Source organism: Neopelma chrysocephalum, unplaced genomic scaffold, assembly GCF_003984885.1.
Source record: "Neopelma chrysocephalum unplaced genomic scaffold, ASM398488v2 Primary Assembly neopelma1_94, whole genome shotgun sequence".
Taxonomy (NCBI): domain Eukaryota; kingdom Metazoa; phylum Chordata; class Aves; order Passeriformes; family Pipridae; genus Neopelma; species Neopelma chrysocephalum.
Genome location: NW_020897756.1, coordinates 2,661,991 through 2,681,954, shown reverse-complemented (window position 1 = coordinate 2,681,954; position 19,964 = coordinate 2,661,991). Strand labels below are relative to the sequence as shown.

Sequence of the window (19,964 nt, the reverse complement as noted above, 5' to 3'; positions counted from 1 at the left end):
TCTGGGCCTTGGACACCAGTAAAATCAGAATCCCAGTCCTGACACCTGCAGGCTCTTCCCTGTAAGGGTGGGGAGGCCCTGGCACAGGTTGCCCAGAGAAGCTGCCCCATCCCTGGGAGTGTTCAAGGCCAGGGTGGACAGGGCTTAGAGCAACCTGGGCTAGAAGGGCTTGGAGGCTCCTTCCAACCCACACCATCATAATATGATTCAATGATTAACGTATTTCTTCCTCTTTAAACTTAAACCAGCAGTTTTAGTGACTTTATGCGTGGAGATAAGTGCTCTCATACACAGCATAGACCAACCACCCTCCCCCCTGCTCCCTCCCCCCTCACCTCCAGGACAGCCACATGGACACACATCAGTGCTTGCACTTTAATATAAACCATGTCATATTCCCGCTGACTTCAGCATACACAAGATAAAGTCCAATTAAAAAAAAAAGTGTTCCAGCAAAAGCTTCCCCACGGCATGAGCATCACACAACTTGCAGAAAGTCCCTTGTTTATCCCTGGGTTACAGTAGAAGCTCTAAGATCCCTCTTTTCCCCACAGCAACAAAATAAAACAGCTTAAAAAAGAAAAAGTGGGAAGTGACGTTCAATGAATACACCAGCATTTAAATAAAGGCAGAATAAATAATTGTTCTACATCAGTGATAGGTGTTTTCAGATGAGTACTGGAGCCTGGAGCAGCACTGCTGGCCACCCTTTGCTGTGCACTATCCTGTACTCCACGTGCTCCTCACAGTTGTGTTGGTGTGTCATGGGCAAGTCAAGCACATGCTGTGAAAGACACCCCCCCACCCCAAGCAGGGTTCAGCCATAGAGTCATTTTTATTTTTCCAAGCAATTCAGCCTTTTCCCCACCCCTTTGATCTGGGATATTCCACACATTGGCTCCTCAGTAACAGCCTCCTTCGTGCTTCAGCAGCATCCTAATTCACCCAGAGAGATGATCCACTCACCTTGGGGAGGGACTGGCTGGCATCAAAGGCCCCAGTGCAGTTCAGGATTTGCAGACCTGCAGCTGCCTTTGGAGCAACAATTGGTGAACAGCTTTCCCTCAGCCTGGCTCAGCCCGGGATGAGTGGCTTAAGTGACATAGTCTACTTAAAGGAAGGAAGCCAATATTCATGGTTGTGTGAAGAATTCCCTTCTCAATTGAGTAGGTGGGGAAAGCAGTTGGACAGAGCTGGGCACAGCTCCCCACCAAAAACAAAAAAGAAAAACAAAGGGGAAAAAGGTGGCCAGGTACAGGGACATGGCTGTTGATGTGAATGATGGCACATACCTCAACCATAAATACAACCACAGGGTGAATACAATTCTGCCAAGTAGCACAAGACACTCAGGGGAAAAACCATAATCAGTGTCCCACTTTCCCTGCCAGGGGAACAGTCCTGGCAGGGAAATATTTGGGGGAAATCCACCAAACAGCAAAAGTTGAGCTCTGTTCCATCCCAGCCAGTTAGTGTGTTAGTCCCAATTTCCTTAAGCCATGAGCAAAGGACAAAATCCTCTCAAAAAACCCAACAGAAAACAAACAAACAAACAAAACCAAAAACCCAATCAAAACCAGAAAACCCCCATAAAACCTATTCATTTAAAATCTGGCTTCTCAAAGCCTTTGTAAAACTTAGATGTCCTCTTCAGTTGGTGCATAAGAAAATCCTAAAAATGCATCTGAGGCACTGGAGCTGCTGGCTGCTAGGTCAGGTGTGTGGGTGATGGAGGCAGAGATTGCTTCTTGGGTGAACTCTGGATCAAAGTGTCGCAGATCAGCTGGACCAGCCTAAGCCAAGGAGCAGAGACACACCGTCATTTTGAGTGAGCAGAACCCAGCCTCTTGTGTTCAGACAGTCCAACACAGCTGCTCTTCCAGAAGAGCCATCAGCACTACATTTACAGTTCCTAGTCCACCCCTCAGAACCCTCAGTGTCAGCATAAGGCATCTACAGAGGGTCCCTTTTGTACTCCTATATATAAGACAACAGAAACACCCACTTACCACATTGGGGTTGAATGGAGGGGTAATCCTCTTGTGGTACAAATCATCCCAGTTTATTGGGCTGAAGAATACATGGTTCTTTATCTCAAGCTGCATAGAAAGCAGGGGGGAAATGTTACACTTCTGCCAAGCCTCCTTTTCCAGCACCTGCCAGCTGGTCTCACAGCATTAAAGAGTTGAAGCAAGACTTGGAGTTACCACATACCCAGGTCCACAAATCCTTAATACATGAGGGTCATGGTCCAGTAATCCCTTGAAGGGAAATGACCCATCGCACATTGGTATCCTTAGCTTGCCACCACACCTTTCCCTCTGCAAATCCGAGAAAACCTCATATGCCCATTTTAGGAGGCTGGAGGGACACACTGCGTGGAAAGCTTTATCCAAGGCAGTGCTTAAAAGAAGGGCTCAGAATAGAAAGCTTTCCCATCTGTTCTCCCTCCTGATCATAGTGGAGGCCACCTACAAAGTCTGTTTTGGCACCCAGCCTCCTCTTCTGCTCCTTGTGGAGGAGTCCCTGGAGGATGTCACAAGCTGCCACCGTCTTGGTTCCTTGGATCTGAAGTGGCTTGTGTAGAATGTTGTCATACATCTGAGACACATCCCGGCTGTAAAAAGGAGGCTGATTTGAAAGAGAGGAGAAGCAGCCAGGTAAAACATGAGCTACCATAAGGAACCACACATTGCTGGTCAAAAATAACACCTGCTGTGAGTAGACGAGGGAGACCTGACACATCTCTGCTCAAAAGTACAATGGTATGATTAAACCAGGTCATCTAATTCGGGATTTAGTCATCTATCAGGTACAATGTGAACACCAGACCAACCTCACACCACAGCTCTTGAAATAAGTTCTCTACCATGTAAAGTAAAAAAGACCATTTCTGAACTTACCAGTCCGAACAGCATTTCGTAGAGGACAGCTCCTAGACACCACCAGTCTACTGTCCTGTCATAGGGCTGCTTCTTTAGCACCTCAGGAGCCAGGTACTGAGAAGTCAGAAGCAAACATTTGAGTCAAGCTATAAAGAAGGGCTTAGCCCTTGTAAGTCACAAATCTGGCTGCAGCTCAAACTGAGCAAATGCATTAGGAAGCACACAGATGCAGCCCCCAGTGTTCTTCCAGGCTACCAAAAGTTCTCTTGCTATAGAGGACTTGTACAAGGATTTGCCACCCATCACGATTCAACCAGCAAACCTGTCCTGCACTGGCACATCACATCCCTAAGAGGCTCATGTGGTTTTGAAAAAGCTGCTGTTTTCAGTCCAAACGAGTCTGTCCAAAACAGCAAAACTACCAGTAACCACCACCAAGGGGCAACAGGCAAGAATTTGAGCAGTCTGCAGAATAAACAGCCTCCCACAGAATTATCTCTATGTACTATCAGGTTTTGTCTAGAACAGGAAGACACCAACACACATGAAAACTAGAAAACAAAGCTCAAACATTCCTGCTTGATTCATGCTGTGCTATTGCATAAGAGGCAATTTCCTGCCCACTTCTGCTGAGCTTGAAAACTGGAAGGTATCCTCCTTCAAGCTGTCTAGGAAGAGCAGCAGGACAGATGTATTACCTAGGCTGAAATGCTACAAAAATCCTCAGCTCAGTAAGAAGAAGGAAAAAAGCCTCCAAGAAGCCAAACTGGAAATAGGTTTTCACAAAACCTAGTTGGGGGACATTGGGGAAAAGACATTTCTTCCCTTCTGAACAACGTTCACATTCCAGAGGGGAGCCTGGTCCTCTCCTCTGCACAGGGCATTTTACAACTCACGCATACCAAGTACACATAGGAGAGCACAGCAAGGTCAGGTGCATGTCAGCAGCAGCAGGCTCCCTGTTTTGCAGCTCCAGGGTATTGGAGCAGGTAAACAGCCTGCTCACAGGCTCCCAGGGTCAAGGTTGCCTCCACAGGCACCTGAAACAGCTGCAGTTTCACAAGTCTGGCCATTTCCGAGTGCAGGGATCCCTGCCCTTGATAGCACAGCAATGTCAGAGTTTAGCTGTTACAGATAAAACCATCTCTGATGAGTAGGGAAGGCCTTACTTGAACTCCGGTTTCAGGCCAACGACCTCAAAGAGCCCAAGGCGGTCTAATTTAGAGTCCATATTTTGAGATGCTACATAAGCCCAAGACTCAGAGCAGCAAGTCACAGCAAAGCCCCAGCATATGCTGTACCTCAGGAGTGCCACAAAAAGTGGAAGTTGTCTCCTCTTGCTCCATTCCTTCTTTGCACAGTCCAAAGTCTGTCAATACTATGTGTCCCTAAAGAAGAGAGAAATTTCATCCTGGCTCACTCTTGCTAGAGTAGAGACAGGGTTTCCAAGTATTTGCCTTCACACTGCATCTCACGGGGGTTTTAGTTCCCCACTGCTCATCTCTCTCCACTCCCTCCCCTATGGACATCCTATAGCACAAGTACAGAAGCCTATAGAGAAAGTAGAGTCTGGATTTTTTTTATTTGTCTACAACTGGATAACTATGAAGAGATCCAGCACTTCTGTACTTTGCTGCTGCTTTATCCCAGAGACTGTTTAATAGTGCTCACCACCAGAGTAGCAGCAGTGACCTGTTCTTCACATCCCTGATCCCTGCCCACAGGTCAGGTCCCAGCTTTTGGGAATGAGCCCAGCCCCACAGTGTGTGCAGTTCTGCAGAGGGCAGGCTCAATCCCCCTTGCAGGATCTGCACAGAAGTGCAGTGGGGCAGACATACAAAATCCATGCCATGACGTGAGTTATAGCCCATCTTGCAGAACTACAGCCCTCTGTTTATAGTCCTGATGCTTTTAAAGACAGAAGGAAAGCAGCCCAAGCTGTGAATATACCTGGCAATCCAGGAGAATGTTCTCAGGTTTTAAGTCTCTGCAAGACAAAAGGTGGTGTTTGAGCAGATTTGGCCAGATACTTAGAAAACATGAATCTGAAACAGCATCAGCTAAGAGCAGGAGCTAACAAAGCCTCCCAGTCCAGACCTTCTTGAAGTGCAGATTCCCATCAACATACACACATGCAAACATTGAAAGGCTGCTGACATACAGGATCAGGTGTTAGCCAAAATTTCTGTGCATAAATTGTTATGGAACGATGATTACTCTCTTACTGAGCCAGGGTTTTTCATATTTTTACACTTAAACATTCTTTCTCCTTCCCACTATCAGTCTGAGAGTATTTATCGCCCATCAGGTCCTGTGCAAACAGGATCCCTCTTGAAAGTTTAAATGCCAGCAGCACTTAGTCTTGTCTGGGGTAGGAAATTCTTTAGCTATTTCAGTCCTGAATATATTGCAGGGCCCCAGTGAAGCCCTTTCCCTCCCCAACACTGACACAACTTTGCTGGGCACACTTGGTGGCCCTACCCTCCCTAGCAGGACATGTGTCTTACCTGTAAATGATGTTTAAGGAATGCAAGTACCCAATTGCACTGGCAACTTCTGCAGCATAGAACCGGGCCCGGGGTTCACGGAAACAGCGCTCCCTTTGCAAGTGGAAGAAGAGCTACAGCCAGATGAGAGGCTTGGTCATTTTTCTAAATAACTGAAGGCTATCTGGAGCAAGGCTGAAAGCCAGCTACTCAAGTGAAAACGTCTTTGCAGCAAGTAGCACACAAATAACACCAAATGAGCCCAAACCAAGCCCCTTTAAGCAGCCCAAACACCTTCCTACAAATTGCTTCCTTTGTTCTACTCTTCATTCCCAAAAATAAATAATTAATTCTCTGAAAAACATCATCTGCTGATCTAGTTAAGCTCCTAGCTTAGCAGCTCACATACTACTGGTAGCCTAGCCAGAAGAAGTGATACATGCATAGAGCTGAACACAAAATCCCCAACACAAACTCTATTTGGGCAAGAAATTCATGTTAACAATATCTCCCGACCAGTTTCAGATAGTACAGAAAGACAGCTGGAAAAAAGTGAGCTTCTACAGCAGAAAAAAAAAATTCTATAAAAGTGTGCTGGCATCACCCAAGCACTAGACATAGATCCAGAGCTGACCCACAGGTAGGTTTTGCCTAAAGCTCACTAGCATCAGTATTTCCTGTATTCTCCATAGGATTTTAAAACACCCCTAACACACACTTTTCTCAGCATCCTTACTTTAGGAATCATCTGGCTCAGGTCCTAGCCAGCAAGATCTTCACTCAATTTACAGATAAGGTAATGCCAGGTGCTCCTGGCTGCTCTTTTCTGGCAGTCAAAGCAGCATTATACCTCAACATGATTATCTTCTGACAAGAAACACTTTTAGGTAATAAAGCAGCATGTTTGAGAAGGATCAAAAAGGATTAAAAGGAAGCCTCTAAGTGCACTCACCTCTCCTCCATTTACATAATCAAGCACAAAGTAAAGCTTCTCTGAGGTCTGGAAGGAGTAATGGAGTCCCACAAGGAAGGGATGCTTGACATTTTTCAGGAGCACATTGCGTTCCGCCATGATGTGATTTTGCTATCAAGAAGAAGACAAGGCATTAGGGTTTCAGGCAAGGGTCCAGCCCAGCCTGTCACAGGGGCTCACTGCTGTTTTCAAAATGGGTAGAGGTTGCAAGCCAGAGTCATTTCTAGCCCCAGAAAGGGAACCACTCCCTGCTATCTGACCCATTTAATCTCTGTTCTTCATGTTCCCATAGCACAGAGAAATCCACGTCTAACATGCAAATTGCCTACATGAATGACAGCCACCAGGTATCCCAATTGCATTACCAGGATAGCTCATACACTGACCACTATTTGCAGAAATAGCCAAGGAAAGCAAACATACCTCCTTTTTCTTGAGGATGGTTTTCTTATGCAAGACTTTCACTGCATAAAAAGTCCCATCACACTTGCGTTTGGCCAGGAGAACCTGCAACACAAGGTCCTGGTCACAGGTTTCAGCCTCACCTTCTGCCTTTTGGTTAGTGTTTCCTCATTAGCTCAATAGTCTTGTGCGTGGTTATACAGAAAGAACTACTCCAGAGGGTCAGGTACAAAGTTTTAAAGACAGCTCCAGACCTGTGAATTCTCACCACTTTCTCATTGCCAGAAAAAAGCACACAACACCTCCACATACATCACTTAGACACTCAAAAGAAAACAGTTTGGAGCATTTGGGGACAGTTCCATTTAAAGGGGATCCAGGCTGTCTCCCACGTTCAGGTTTGTCTGAAGTTCTTTTGCTACCTGAAGAAGTCTGAAGCTCATTTTGAATCAAGCACTGCTCCTTACCATCAGCACCCTGAGCATAAAGCACCTCATGCTTCAGTCCTTAAAGAGATGGCAGGAGAGCTCAGAGTAAGAATGGACCATGAAAACCCTGTCTCAGGGCTTACCTAATCTCAGCCACACTCAGGCCAAACACCTCATGAGACATGCAAAGGACACAGCTAGAAAGTCCTTTAGCAAGATATTTGCTTTCCAAGCTACAGCCCACCTGTACAAACCCACTTACTTTTCCAAAGCTTCCTTTGCCAATAACCTTCAGAAAGTCAAAGTCTGTTGGCTTGGCACTGTCAGACAAGAATGAAATAAGTTAATGTTTCTGGGAGAGAAACAGGCAACAGCAACACTACCATCAAAGCAGAGTTCCTGCTTGGAAAGATGAGTGTTTGTGAAAGGGATTAAAGGGCACTGGATGGGTGACCCTTGCTCCCAGCCACCTCGGGATTCACACTGTGTATGTCAGTGCACCCAGCACAGCATGAGCAATCCCTCAGCAACCCACATGCTGAACACAGCAGGTGAAAGCACCTGTCAAGAACAAGTGACACCTTTAGAGGGGACACTTCTTCTAGAGAAAGATAGTCAGGGAGCCAGCAGTTACAAAGATCTTCCCTCACTATCTCTCAAGAGAGATGGGACAAGGAGCTGCAGATATGGACAGGAGAGGATGATTATGATAACAAGGACCAGCTACAGCTTAATGTCTTGAAAGCTGGTGCACTGGTAACACACATGGTGTTAAAGGCCAAGTAATGTAGTTGTTAGGACTTTTGCAGGCACCACACACGCAAGGCACAGAGACCATCTGCATTCCCCTGCCAGACCTCTTCACACTCCACACCCTACCTGGCTTTGCAGGGAGCTTACTTGGGGTTAGCAGAAGGTCCAAGGTTGATGTTGTCAGTTGGTGTTGAAGGCTAGAGAAGATAACAATAAGGTTAGTCACAAGGACCATGCTGCAGGCTGTGCTTTCCCTTCCTCAATACAGCATCCCCTCACACTGAGCACTGATAAACACCCATCAGCAAGAGAGACACAGTGCTCGTTTTGCAAACTTTTAACTAAGGCCACTTTAGGTGGCCTTATGTACATTCAGCTCCATGGAACTACCTCTTCCCAATGACAAGGAGTACAAACACACATGCTCTTCCTCCTCTTCCTGCTGCCCAGGAATCTTCCCCTCCCCAGACTCTGGGAGCATTATGTCTTGTCCAAAAGGCTATATAGGTCCTCTCTGCTCTTCTTTTTTTCCACCCAGCATCACCCACAGGGACAAGGCAGCAGTAAGACTTCCAGCAGGCTAATACAGGCTCTCCTGCTTGTTTTTCATCCAAAGACACCAGCCCCTTTTGTCCCAGAAGTGAGGACTTGCTGGTTCAGAGCCCTGATCTCACCTGGGTGCTTTTGTCTGGGCTCCGGGAACGATCCATTAAAAAAGCAACTCGTTCAGCACTTGGAAAAAGAAGAGCAAGCTAGTGTTCAAAACAAAATCCAAGACAGAAACATCTTCACATCATTAACTTGCCAGGGAGCAGCACAGACCCTGGTATGTGCACCTCTCAGTCACAGGAGGGCTCAGCTGAGTTCCTCAGCTACTCCCTTGGTAGCACTGCTACTCCCAAGGGATGGGAGTGGGCACACTCCAGGGGAGGCAGTGAACACTGGGAGCAGATTAGGGAAAAAAGGTTCATGGATGCACAAGCATATAAATATCACAGTTAGCCCTTGACTTGAAATAGCAGAAACTGGTCAGAACACCAACATATGAAGACCAGCACAGCCCAGCAGGGCCAGGTGAAGTCATAGCCTTCCTAGCCATGGCCAGACCCCTCTCGAGGCAGGTGCAGCCCCCACCCCACTGCACAGTGATGCTGCAGCACCCAGCCCTGCAACCCAGTGAGTGTCCCCACAGGGCAGCCAGGAGAGTCCAGCTGGGTCCAACCACCACATGCCATCAGGATGGCAGCTGCCAGAGGCCATTCCACCTAGGCCAGGTCAGACAGGGCAGCTCCAGGCTGTTGACTCTGCAAGGAAGAGGAACTCAACATGGCAGCCAGGGCTGGCTCAGTGAGCACAGGACTTATCTACCTAGTGCAACTACTGCTGGGGCTGGAAAACCTGGACTCAAACACTTGGTGGTTCAGATCTGCCCTGATCAGTCATCACTGGGGATGGGTGGGTCCCCCCACCCTAGGGATTCCCCCCGTTTGGTTTAGAGGGCTCCCCCATGCTCCTTTCAAAAGCCAGAATTAAGGAGATAAACAAAACAAGCAGCTCTGTTCCCTTCTCCCCTGCCCCAGAGAGCTGGCTCTCACTCAGCCCCACCATGCACCGCAGGGAAGCTCTGAAGGCTCTCATCCCCACAGCCCCCCTCCACCCTACCACTCCCAGAGAGGGGGCCCAAAGAATCCACCAGCCTCCCCACATCTCACCTGTGGGCGCTCCCTCTCTGTGCCCCCACACGCCACCAGGCACAGACCGCCGGTCATCCCCAAGCCCCCCTCCTGCGCAGCCAGGCTACCCATGGCAGGAGATGCCAGGCAGCAGCGGATGCTGGCGGCTGTCCCTGAGCACTGCCCGTATCTGCCCGGTGCCAGCCAGCTCCATTCACCACCCAGCCAGCGCAGGGGTTATCGGGCTGAGCTGTTAAAGGGCTCTCATCCCACTGAGAGCATTTTATACTCACTACGAGCAGAGCCTGGAGCCGGAGGCCTTGATGGTTTGCCCTATCCTCTCCCGGCCGTGCTTGATGAGTTCTGTGAGGAAAGTTGGAGCACCGAAGCCGATTAGCTGGCAGTGTGATCACAAGTGCACAGAGGCACATTTGTTCTTCACTGACCTTGCTCTTCTCTCCACAGCCACCCTCCTCCCCCTTCCACTCACATACCAAAATAACCAGGAAATTATAGGAACCAGGACATCTTCCCTCCCGGCCCCACCAGGAGCCCTCAATAGCTCACAGGACAGGGATAAGTGCCACAAAATGGACACCCCCTCCCACAGCACAGGGGACTCAGGCTAGAGCATCACTGTCAAGCCCTCCTGAGCCACTCCTGGGTCCCCAGGGGGGGACAAGGAGAGTTCCCACAAGGACGATGTTGTACTGGGATACGTCACATACTTGGCACATCCACTGTCCCTTTCATTCAGGACTCTGCAAGTAATTAGGGACATGAATGAAACCTTTCAGAGCCCTGCAGGAGGTAAGCCAGCACACACACATCACAGTGAGTGACTTGCCCAAGGACACATAGCCAGTGCCAGAAGCTGGGATTCCCACCACAGAGCATCCCTGCTCCTCAGCCGTGTGGGCTGTTGCCACCACTCATTATCTTCATCACCTCTCCCTTCACATAGAGGCAGTCCCAAGCCTGCTCCCTGCTGCACAGGCTGAGCCAGAGAGAAGACCAAAAAGTACAACCTGTACAGAGGAGTTCCTTGTTTTGCTTAGTTCTGTCACTGGAGGGAAAGGAAGACTCAAAATATTCACAGAAACATACACTGCCCTGTCCCTCTAAAAAGAGGGGGTTTTATAGACTCAGGCAAGTTGTCATCTTGGAATAGCTCCTCAACAGACCAAGCAATCAGCAGCGTCAACCACCAGAGACTCCTTCCCTGGGCAAGGAGTTTGTAGGACAAGTTTTGAGGCAAACACAAGCCCATTGCAGAACTCTTCCTGCATGGATCTTTGGGTCTGCTAGGTAGAGAGACCTGTGTGCTACTGAGAGCCACTGAACTGACCCCAAAAGCAGGTCTGGGATCTGGGTGCAGCTCTGATAAGGAGCCAAAAAACTAAGCTGTGGGTTTACAGTTTCTAAATGGATAAGAAAAGAAAAGCAGGAACTTAAAGCAAAACCCACAAATCATGCAGTGAGATAGTTTACAACACCAGGCTGGTCTGAGCCCCTGACCTTGTCTGTACTTTGTCCTGCAGCAGATACAAGAGCCTGTCTCGGCTGGCATCCACAAGCAGGGACAGGATGCAGGCAGCACCCAGACAGATCAAGGACCATTTCCTCCCACTGGACATAGTCCTTCTTTCCCTGACAGTCTGGCTCTCCCCCGACTTACCGAGGTCTGCTGAAGGTCATTAAACACCTGCCTCAGGGTGCAACTGTCCCACAGTCTGCGAGCCAGCCTGGTCAGATATCATGGCCACAGCAGAGGAACATCAGCACTGCTGTGTTTGGAGCAGACAACACTCACTCAAGACTCAGGGCCAGGGAGAAGGTTGGCACAGAGAATGGCCAGGGTACACTGGTGTGTGTGGACAAGCCTCAAGCTGCACTGGCAGCAATAGGTAGAGGAGTGAAGGTTCCCATCGCCTGCTCAGGAGCCTCTTACCAGAGCAACCCAACCTATAACCTCACTCCCCCTCCACACATTGCTGCCATTCATCAGATGATACAGCCCATTTCCTCCTAATCTGAGCCCCCACAAACTTGGGTTTGGATCCAGGGTCAGCTTGCTGCCACTGTTCCTACCCTAGACTCCAGGGAAAATACTGATTCAGACACAGATGGAGATGTCGCAGCTTGGGTATCTTGGAGAGCACACAGCCAGGCCACAGAAAAAAAATCCATCTGCCTTGGGGGTATTTATTACAAGTTCCTGACTTGCTCCAAGGGGCTTGGACAAGCCAGTTCTACCAAGGTCTCCACAGCCTGCAAGTAGGCAAGAACCTCTTCCAGCCTGGCAGGCTGTGCATGCTTCCTTCCATCAGCCCCGTTCTGCTCCACTGCTTCTTTGCTGGAAGTCAAGCCACTCAACAAGTCCCTGCTGACCAAGGGCAGCATTTTCCAACAAAGCGTTTTCATTAAATGGACTTACTCTGAGACTAGAGCCTGTGCACTGAAGTACCATGCACATTTTTAGTTTATGTATATCCCCATCCCATATCACTCTCTATTCAGAGAGTTCAGAGCCACCTTTCCCAGTCCGGGTTCACCTTCAAAGCCAGGTTAGTTTGCGGTCTACATCTCTGAAGCAGCCAAGCAGGCTTTTCCTTATCACTAACAAACCCTACTCCCCTTAAAGCACAAAGATTTCCTTAGCGCACACACACTGAACAACAGAACCAGAAATAGGTCACGAAAATACACTGGAATCTTTGGTTATACATGCCCGGCTGCATCCCTCCTTGTGCCTGCTGGTGCAGCAGGAATGCTCCAGGCATAGCCAGGGCCACAGAGAGCATCAGCAAGCGAGTCCAGGAGTTTCCCCAATATGATGTGACTATTCCACACCAGGAACACAAACTCCTGCACCCCCCTCCCCCCTCCTCAAAGACCCCCCAACTCCTGGCCAGAGCAATCCCCCAGACAGCAGGAACCCACTCACACAACACAGAGCTGCTACTTACAAGTTGGAGCAGTTACTGCAGCTAAGTCTCCCCCCACCACACATCCCTCAGCAACATACGTTTTCTTCCCAGCACGGCACGAGCAGCTCCCTCTCCCTTGCACAGTTCTGGCAGTGGTGACCCACATTCCCATGCTAGCCCAGCATTATTTGCTACAAACACATTACTAATGCAACGCGTACCTTGCACGGAGAAGCAACCTCACAGATTCGTCATCTGTGAGCTGCCTTCCACCCTCCTCCCGGATGGTTCTGCTCTCGGCAGCCCTCCCTACCTAACCCAGATTGCAAACCCCTCCAAGCAAGTCCCTCGTCCTCTCCCGCTCTGGGAAGGGCTGGCTGCCAGCACGGAGAGGCAAGGAGGTGTGGCAAGCTGTCACTGGGACAGCAGGTGATGTTTTGGAGGAAGCATAGAGTTTAGAGAGGCACCTAAGGCAGGCCACAGCTTCCACCCAGCACAGGGGCTGCTTGCAGCTAAAGGGGGGAGATGCCCCAGTTTCATCTCAGAGAAGGAGCGCAAAAGGGCGATTCCTGCAAACACATGCTTTTAATGGGGAGAAAAAAAAAGGCTGAAGTTTTCCCCTGCCATAGATCTAAGAGATAGCTGCAAGCCACCATTGAACTCCACTTTCATTCCCATTGAGACACTATAGTTGTACACAGCAAGTCCAGGAGCAGGTTAGGAAAGACCTGAAAGCACTTTTCTGCACTCAAGGAAGCTTTTGCAGCCGTCCTCTGCAAAGCTCCTGGCTTGCCCAATTTTCTCTTACAGATCCTCTTCCCTACACCCCAGGGACGCTACAACCCAGTGCAGGAACCCAGCCAAGCAGCCCTGGCTCTGGGCAAGCTGGAGCCCACTGACAAACAACTCTCCAGATTTTAGAGGAAAACTACATGCAAAACTTAAAGAAAATGGCAGGTGGCTAAAGCTTGCAGCACTTTGCAAAAAATAATCTGTGAAAATAAAAAACAAAGCATCAAACATACCTAGGAGCACATCTACCAGTGGAGGCCGAGTCCTGAAGCATGCAAAGCAGTTCACAACCAGTGAGTGCTGAGACCCCTCGTTTCCCACACTTCCCATCTTTGCACCAGCCCACCCAGATTGCCCTGGCAGACCAGGAGCCCAAGGCTCTTTCTTAAAACCCAGATGGGAATAGGCTTTTTTTCCTGCAGCAGTCCATTTAGCCCCTGAACAGAGCCACCCCTAGATCCTCAGTATGGCCATACCACTACTGCTGCTTCCCAGCAGGCCTTTAAAGCAAGCAGGATAAGCTGACCAGCTGCAAAAGATGAAGAGATGCCTACCAGCTATATCCAAGGAGTGAGAATTTAGGTGGGAGGGATAGTTTTGGATGGGGAGAGAGAGGTGCAGGTGCTGAGTAGGAGCAAATTACATCCTGGCAGGCAGCTCAGGTGTTCTGAATAATTTTTTAAATGTTAGTAAGCCTGAAATCTGTCCACTGTCCTGTAGTTTGGAGGAAGGTCAAAACTGTCATTTGGCTCAGGTCAAACCCAGAAGATGCTGCTCCTTCCAGTGTCCTGTGTGGCTGCAGCCAGGGCAGCAAGGATGGTATTGACTGCAAACAAAAAAACCTGAGGAGGGGAAGCATGGTGATTTGAGACAGCAGAGACTAAGCAAAAGGAGATCTGGGAGAAGGGCTGTGTCTTCTCTCTCTTCATTAAAAATAAAGCAGTCACTTTTTGCTTCCGTTGTAGTTTCCTATAAAATCTCCCTGTAGAAAAGCACCTTATAGAGTGAGTTCAGTGGTGGGTGCAAGGAGGTAAAGGCAGGGGTGTGGGCAGAATTCCCTGGGATAAGCAGAGGGGCTGGCCACCATGGGACAGGTCCCTCATGCCAGACTACAGCTACTAGGAAGAAATCATTTGGAATAGATTATGTGCTTGTTGCCATGTGTAACAAGGGAGGGGAAGCAGCATGTTGCTTGAAATATTGTTCTCTCTCAGGTTGAAGCCTGATTTTTTTGCTTAGCCAATACCCTCAAGCTATCAGCATTGTCAGCTTTCAAGAGTATCTCCTAATATGTTGTTCTTTTCTCCAGTTTTGCCTCCACTTGAAGTGAAATGGTCAAGTTTGAGATTACTTTCATCAGTTAACTTACATTTTCTAGTCAGTGTCTTCTGCTTTTGTTTCTTTCATGAAAATCTTGGTGTCATCAATAAAATCTACTTGATTTTATTTTCCATGGAAAAAAGCATCTTTAATTAAAAACCCGTTTTCTATGCAAAGAAGAGGAAGCGGAAGGATCCTCTAAGGAAAAGTTTTTGCAGCTAAAATGCATAAAATGCCTAATCTGGTGACAGATACTGACAGGCAAAGCGATGTTGGGTTGGTTTTGTCCATCCTACCTGTGCTGTTTGTGAGGGTCACTGACACTCAAGGGCTGTGCACGCACTGGGTGTCACTCAGAGCCAGGCATGTGGTGCAAAGCTGCCTCCATTGCACACAAACACCTCCTGGATTCCCTGCACGTCCCATGGGAGCTGGGCTCTTTGCTGGACAGGGTGAGCCCTGGCAAAGGGCTGTGATGTGAGCCCAAGTGGAGCCCACCAGGAAGGTGTACAACAGGGCTCTGCCCTCTGCCAGCTGCTCCGCAGCCCAACGCTAGTAGGAGACCTCCATGGGGAAGCCTTCTCCGTGCCCTATCCATCCCCAGGGCTTAGTGACACCGTACCAGCCAGGAGCATTACCCTTTGTCTTGCCCAGAGCAGTGGAAGAGGGCTCCATCCAGGCCACGAACATAAGCCAGCTGGAACAGGGGCAGGAGCTCAGCTGCCAGCACAGGGTGTCCTCGGGAAGCAGAGCACACGGATGTTTCTCCTGCAAATGTGAAGGGCACAGGAGTAAGAGCAGAAACAAGCCATCAGGTGCAGCACTGGCTGCTCACCGGCTCTGGGACACTGGGACAGCTCCCTGACACTTGTCTGGCCAGCATCCACCCAGCACTCAGTCTGGTGGAGATCACCAAGGGTGCTCTGCCACTGCTTCAGTGGCAAATTGCTTTGGGACTGGCAGATGGAGAGCAGTGGAAGAGAGCTAGGTGGTACTGGTTGGCTGTTTGGCTTCTTTACAACAGAAGAAATTTACACTAAAACTGTTAAATTCACACATTTCTGCTCTTAGGAAAGGATTTTGGGTTTTGATGAAGAGTTAAGACCAAATTAATTCTCCTTGTACCCATTGTGACTGCCCTGACACCAGTGGCTCCCTGGCACAGGAGAAGACATTCTCTGGAAGCACAGGGACACAGGGCCAACCAGGAAATCCCCAGTGTAGTGCAGGTCCCCACCTGGGAATTCAACATCAGACGCCACCAGGTTCCTGGAGAAGCTGCAAAGGGCTTTGCCCTGCAGAGCCCTGTGACTTTCCCTATAGTGGTGTCCTGGGCAAACAGTTGTCCCCATGATGGTGAACAGGAGGGGGACAGGTAGATGTGAACAGATTCCAGCCCACCTGGGCAGCCCTCCCCATGTGTAAGAGATGAAACTTTCCCCATTTTCCTGCCCTGTGTGCCCACAGCCAGTCACATCCTGCAGCAGCTCTCACCCCTCGCCCAACACTGCCCCTTGCCCATGGCAGTGTCATGCTGAAGGGGCTGCTGGATGTGAGAGTGTTTGCAGGTCACACACATCACACGTGTCCCTGCAGGTGCTACCAGCATGACCATCCCTCCTTACAGCAAGACTAGCCTTGGCCCATTCCCCTGCCCAGAACCTGCTCCTAAACAAAATTAAACAATTCTAATGAAACTGGAGGTCTGTTGATGTAAGAGCTGGGTTTTGTGAGTGTTGTTGGTCTTCTGTGCCAGGCTGCTGTTTCGCTGCCCTCAGAGAACAGGTAGTGCCAGGAAAACCTCTGCTGGGCCTGAGTTCAGAGGTGAGGAGCAGCTTTCAGGCAATTTAACCCCTTCTATGCACATCTCCTGACAGGGCATGCTGAGGACAAGCCCTGGCCACAGAAAGGGAATTATTTCAGTTGCACTGGCACAGCTCAGAGCCTCTGAATGTTGCCTTTACTTGGAAACATTTTTTTTCCCCCAAGGAAGAAAACTACCTTTGCTTCTTCAAGCCCTGTGAGGGGTCAAGGGCTGCATGGTCCTTCCCTGGCTGAGTTTGGTCCTCCCACTGGGACCATCCCTGGCTGGTGCCACTCACCCTGCCACATTTGCAGCTTCTCCAGGGCAGGACATGTCCAGTGGACAACTGGCCCAGCCCATTGTCTCTACCCACAGAGAAATACCTCCCTCTCTCTCTTTTATAATATTTTATGTGCTATTTTAAAGGGAAAGGTAATCCCAATTTCCCTATCTAGTAATATCCCTAACCACAATCATAAAAGTATCACTGAAGGGGAACCACACAGTCCTGAGCAATCAGAATTGCAGGGAAGGTTCAGGTAAAACTAAAACAAATATTTCTCTAGAGAGCACAAAGCAAGTTTCCATGGACCTGCAGTGAAAGGTGACCTAAAATGTTTGGCTACTCAGTTACCTCTGCTGGGTAAGGGCTAGCACAGGATAGTATGGGATGGGATAGGATAGAATAGAATGGGATAGAGATAGGATGTTCTTTAAAAGCTCAGAGCCTATTTCTTCATTTTAAGGATGATTCATTAAAGACTAAATAGACTATTGGTGACCACTGCAGGTCTTTAAACTATTTCATCCTTTTTCCTCCTCTCTATATTTTCCTTTCAGCTTCAAAAAACCCAGGCTCTGCCTCAGGTTTTGCCTTTGATTTTGCTAGTGAATCCCACAAGGGTGCTGGGATGTTTCCCATGTTTTGGAGAAAGGAACCAAGAGGAGACTACTGGGGATCAGGTTTTTATTCCAAAAAGCAGCTAAAGTGGGTTTGAGCAACTCTTGCAACATTCTGTGCCTCTGCTTCTGCAAATATTAACATGTCAGAATATTACTGATCTCTTGTGAAGCCTTTACATCTTCTGAGGAATAAATTCCGGAGTTTATTATTGCCATTAAATTAATAGGCTGGGACTTTTTTGTTCCTAAGTGCCTTTTAAGTGTAGGCACCCTCTCAGTGAATAAATTATATGCAGTTGGAAGCAACCTGACTGTAAGCAACCCTTCCTGGCCAGCCTTGTCCTGGGGAAGGTGCAACTCCTGCTTGTTGTCCTCTCCTCTCCTCCCCAGCAGCGCTTCAGGACACATTACAGCCTGTGCTTTAGAGCCTTTCTTAAAAAAAACACAAAACCCCAAATCTGTTTTTTGGGGTGAGCGCCTCTTTTCTGCTGCAGCACGGGTCAGTCTGATGCAGGGCACACACTGAGGGCCACCACCCATATCTCAAGCCCTGAATGTGACCAGCCTGGGGAGCCAAGGGCAGAGAGGCCGTTTTCTGGCTTGACTGAGCGGGGCTTAGCAGCCTGGAGACAGCTCGGGGAGCTGCACTGCCCAAAACCAGGCCCCTCTGACACAGCACTGGGTTCATTAGAAAAGCTTGTGGGTGCAGCGTTCCTGGGAACACCCCTCTCCCCTGCTCTCTCCCAATCCCATCCCCATTCCTGAGAGTGGCCACCTCCAGCAGCCATGGGACACCTTTTCACCCCTTTTTATCCACATGCAAATTCTGGGAAGCAACTGCTGGAGACTGTCTCCAGTGGAGCTATGTATACTGGGTCTGGTGGACAGCCCAGTTCAAGTCAAGACCATGAGCCCCTCTACAAGAGCAGCAAAGCTGTGCTGAAATCTGCTGAGCCCGTCTCTGTTCCCCTGCTCTGGCATCCAGCAGGAACAACCCTCCCTGTTCTGCCAGCGGGGGGTTTGGGAATGCCCTGTTAGAAGGCTGCTGGACACAGCACCCCTGAGCTTCACCAGGCCCAGCTCCAGAGACTCACACAGCCTGGGACACCACAGCCAACACAACCTGAAATATCCGGAGCAAACCTCACCCTTCTAGTGCTGGTTGCAAATGCCTGTGCAGGCCCAAAGCTCCTTTCCCTGTGCAGGTGGCTCAGGGACATGGGGACACACAGTCAGTCACCAGCTACTTCTGCTGATCTGCCAGCTCTTGAAATCACCTTGGTCAGAAACACTCATGGGTGCTCCCCATGGACCTCACCCAGGTGAGCTGATGTGGGGCTGCATGGACAAGCAGGGTGATGGAAGCTCCTTGTGATGGAAGTTTCCTGGGGGAGGCACAGTTAAGGCCAGAAATCTTTTCATCTAGTACAGTACTTGCAGGAGGAGCAAGGAGGCTGCTTGTCTCCTCTCTGGATTTCTCCACAGCAAGGAAACCACCCCACTGCTGGAAATCAACCCTCCACCACTTCCAGCTGCTGGCCCCAAGCAGCAGTTCTCCCACAAGCCAGCCAGGTTCCTGGCAGCAAGGGCAAAGTCCTTCACAAAAACTTCTGCTTCTCCCAAAAGAGTTCAGGAACTCATCAGAGGAAGGAAAAGTCTCAGTCATCCCAGAGAAAGCAAATGGGCATTACCTGCAGAGAGCGAGGTGTGGGGAACAGGGCTCCTGGGATCCAGCAGCAGGGCAGGCAGGCACTGCCACACTCCCGCTGTGGGAGGCAGCATGTACTGCTCTTCTTCCCGTTGTTTTTATTTTGGCAATTCAGCTTGAAGGTCGAAGAAAAAGTCCGAAGGAGTGGCTTGTGGCAGGCAGTAAATGATTACCCTGGACCTCTCTCAAAGGGGACTGAGGCACAGGGAGTTGGGGTGGGAGAGGAAAATCCCTCCTTGGGGGGATTAGAGGGCAGCTCGCTGGCAGGGAAGTGCAAAGGGTCAGAACAAAGTGCTCTGTTCACTGGAGGCTGTGCCGGGTCACATGCCGGGTCCTAGCAGAGGTAATGAGGCATGTGTCACCTCCCAAATGCCCGCAAGACCTCCTGGATGTGGATCTGACCTGTTGCCAACACACCACCATGGAGCTTGCCAGCTGGGAAGGAGTGGGGTGAGGTGGAGCCTTGTCCTCCAGCAGCACTGTGTCCGGGGCAGGCCGTCCAGGGACTTACGTGCTTGGGTTGTGAGGTGCAACAGTCCTACAACGCTCCTTCTGCTTCTTGTGTGACCCCCCTCTGGCTCCATGCTCCCCGTCCTGGGCCACATGTACACAGGAACAACCACCTGAGCAGCTGTCAAGGACTGAGCTCCATGGGCACGTCAGAACTGAGGCCAGAGGAGCCCTCTTGGAGCCAGAATCTACTGCCCTCCATTCGTGCCCTCCCCCATTTACTCCCTGGTTCTCTCCTTGCCCCTCTGCAGGTACCCAGCACCAGTGGTCACCACATCCCTGTGTGGGGGCCCAAATAAGAGTCTAATGGTTGAACATGTTGGTGGAGTCACTGGCAAAGACTCCATCTCCTCACCTACAAGCTTCAAAGATGTATAAAATCAGATGGTGGAGAACA

The 19,964-nt window shown here is 49.5% G+C and overlaps 1 protein-coding gene across 6 annotated transcripts; it reads right to left on the bottom strand.

Annotated features, from left to right (window-relative positions):
- Nucleotides 1–351: 351 nt before the first annotated feature.
- On the bottom strand, nt 352–19,304 carry SGK2 (SGK2, serine/threonine kinase 2). Of its 6 annotated transcripts, none has more exons than XM_027693895.1 (15): nt 19,040–19,304; nt 15,281–15,412; nt 9,894–9,963; nt 8,602–8,679; nt 8,075–8,124; nt 7,437–7,494; nt 6,768–6,851; nt 6,324–6,455; nt 5,393–5,505; nt 4,836–4,872; nt 4,187–4,273; nt 2,904–2,999; nt 2,476–2,631; nt 2,010–2,099; nt 352–1,793 (listed from the first exon to the last, which is right to left on the bottom strand). In XM_027693895.1, exons 1-15 carry the CDS (start codon nt 19,129–19,131, stop codon nt 1,638–1,640), a joined length of 1,431 nt encoding a protein of 476 aa, XP_027549696.1. In that variant the 5' UTR covers nt 19,132–19,304; the 3' UTR covers nt 352–1,637. The 6 variants fall into 6 exon arrangements, with proteins under 6 accessions (XP_027549696.1, XP_027549699.1, XP_027549701.1 ...); XM_027693898.1 differs by having other exon boundaries at nt 8,602–8,659; nt 19,040–19,139; XM_027693900.1 differs by lacking the exons at nt 15,281–15,412; nt 19,040–19,304 and adding exons at nt 14,939–15,080; nt 18,440–18,450 and having other exon boundaries at nt 8,602–8,659.
- Nucleotides 19,305–19,964: the final 660 nt, after the last annotated feature.

Excerpts from the sequence above, each read along its gene's own strand:
- SGK2 (XM_027693895.1), bottom strand. The coding sequence starts at position 19,131 with ATGCTGCCTCCCACAGCGGGAGTGTGGCAGTGCCTGCCTGCCCTGCTG. Across the intron at positions 9,964-15,280 it reads TGCTCTGGGCAAGACAAAGG|AACTCATCAAGCACGGCCGG; the intron begins GTAATGCTCCTG and ends CTTTCCTCACAG. Across the intron at positions 6,456-6,767 it reads CCATCCTCAAGAAAAAGGAG|CAAAATCACATCATGGCGGA; the intron begins GTATGTTTGCTT and ends TCTTCTTGATAG.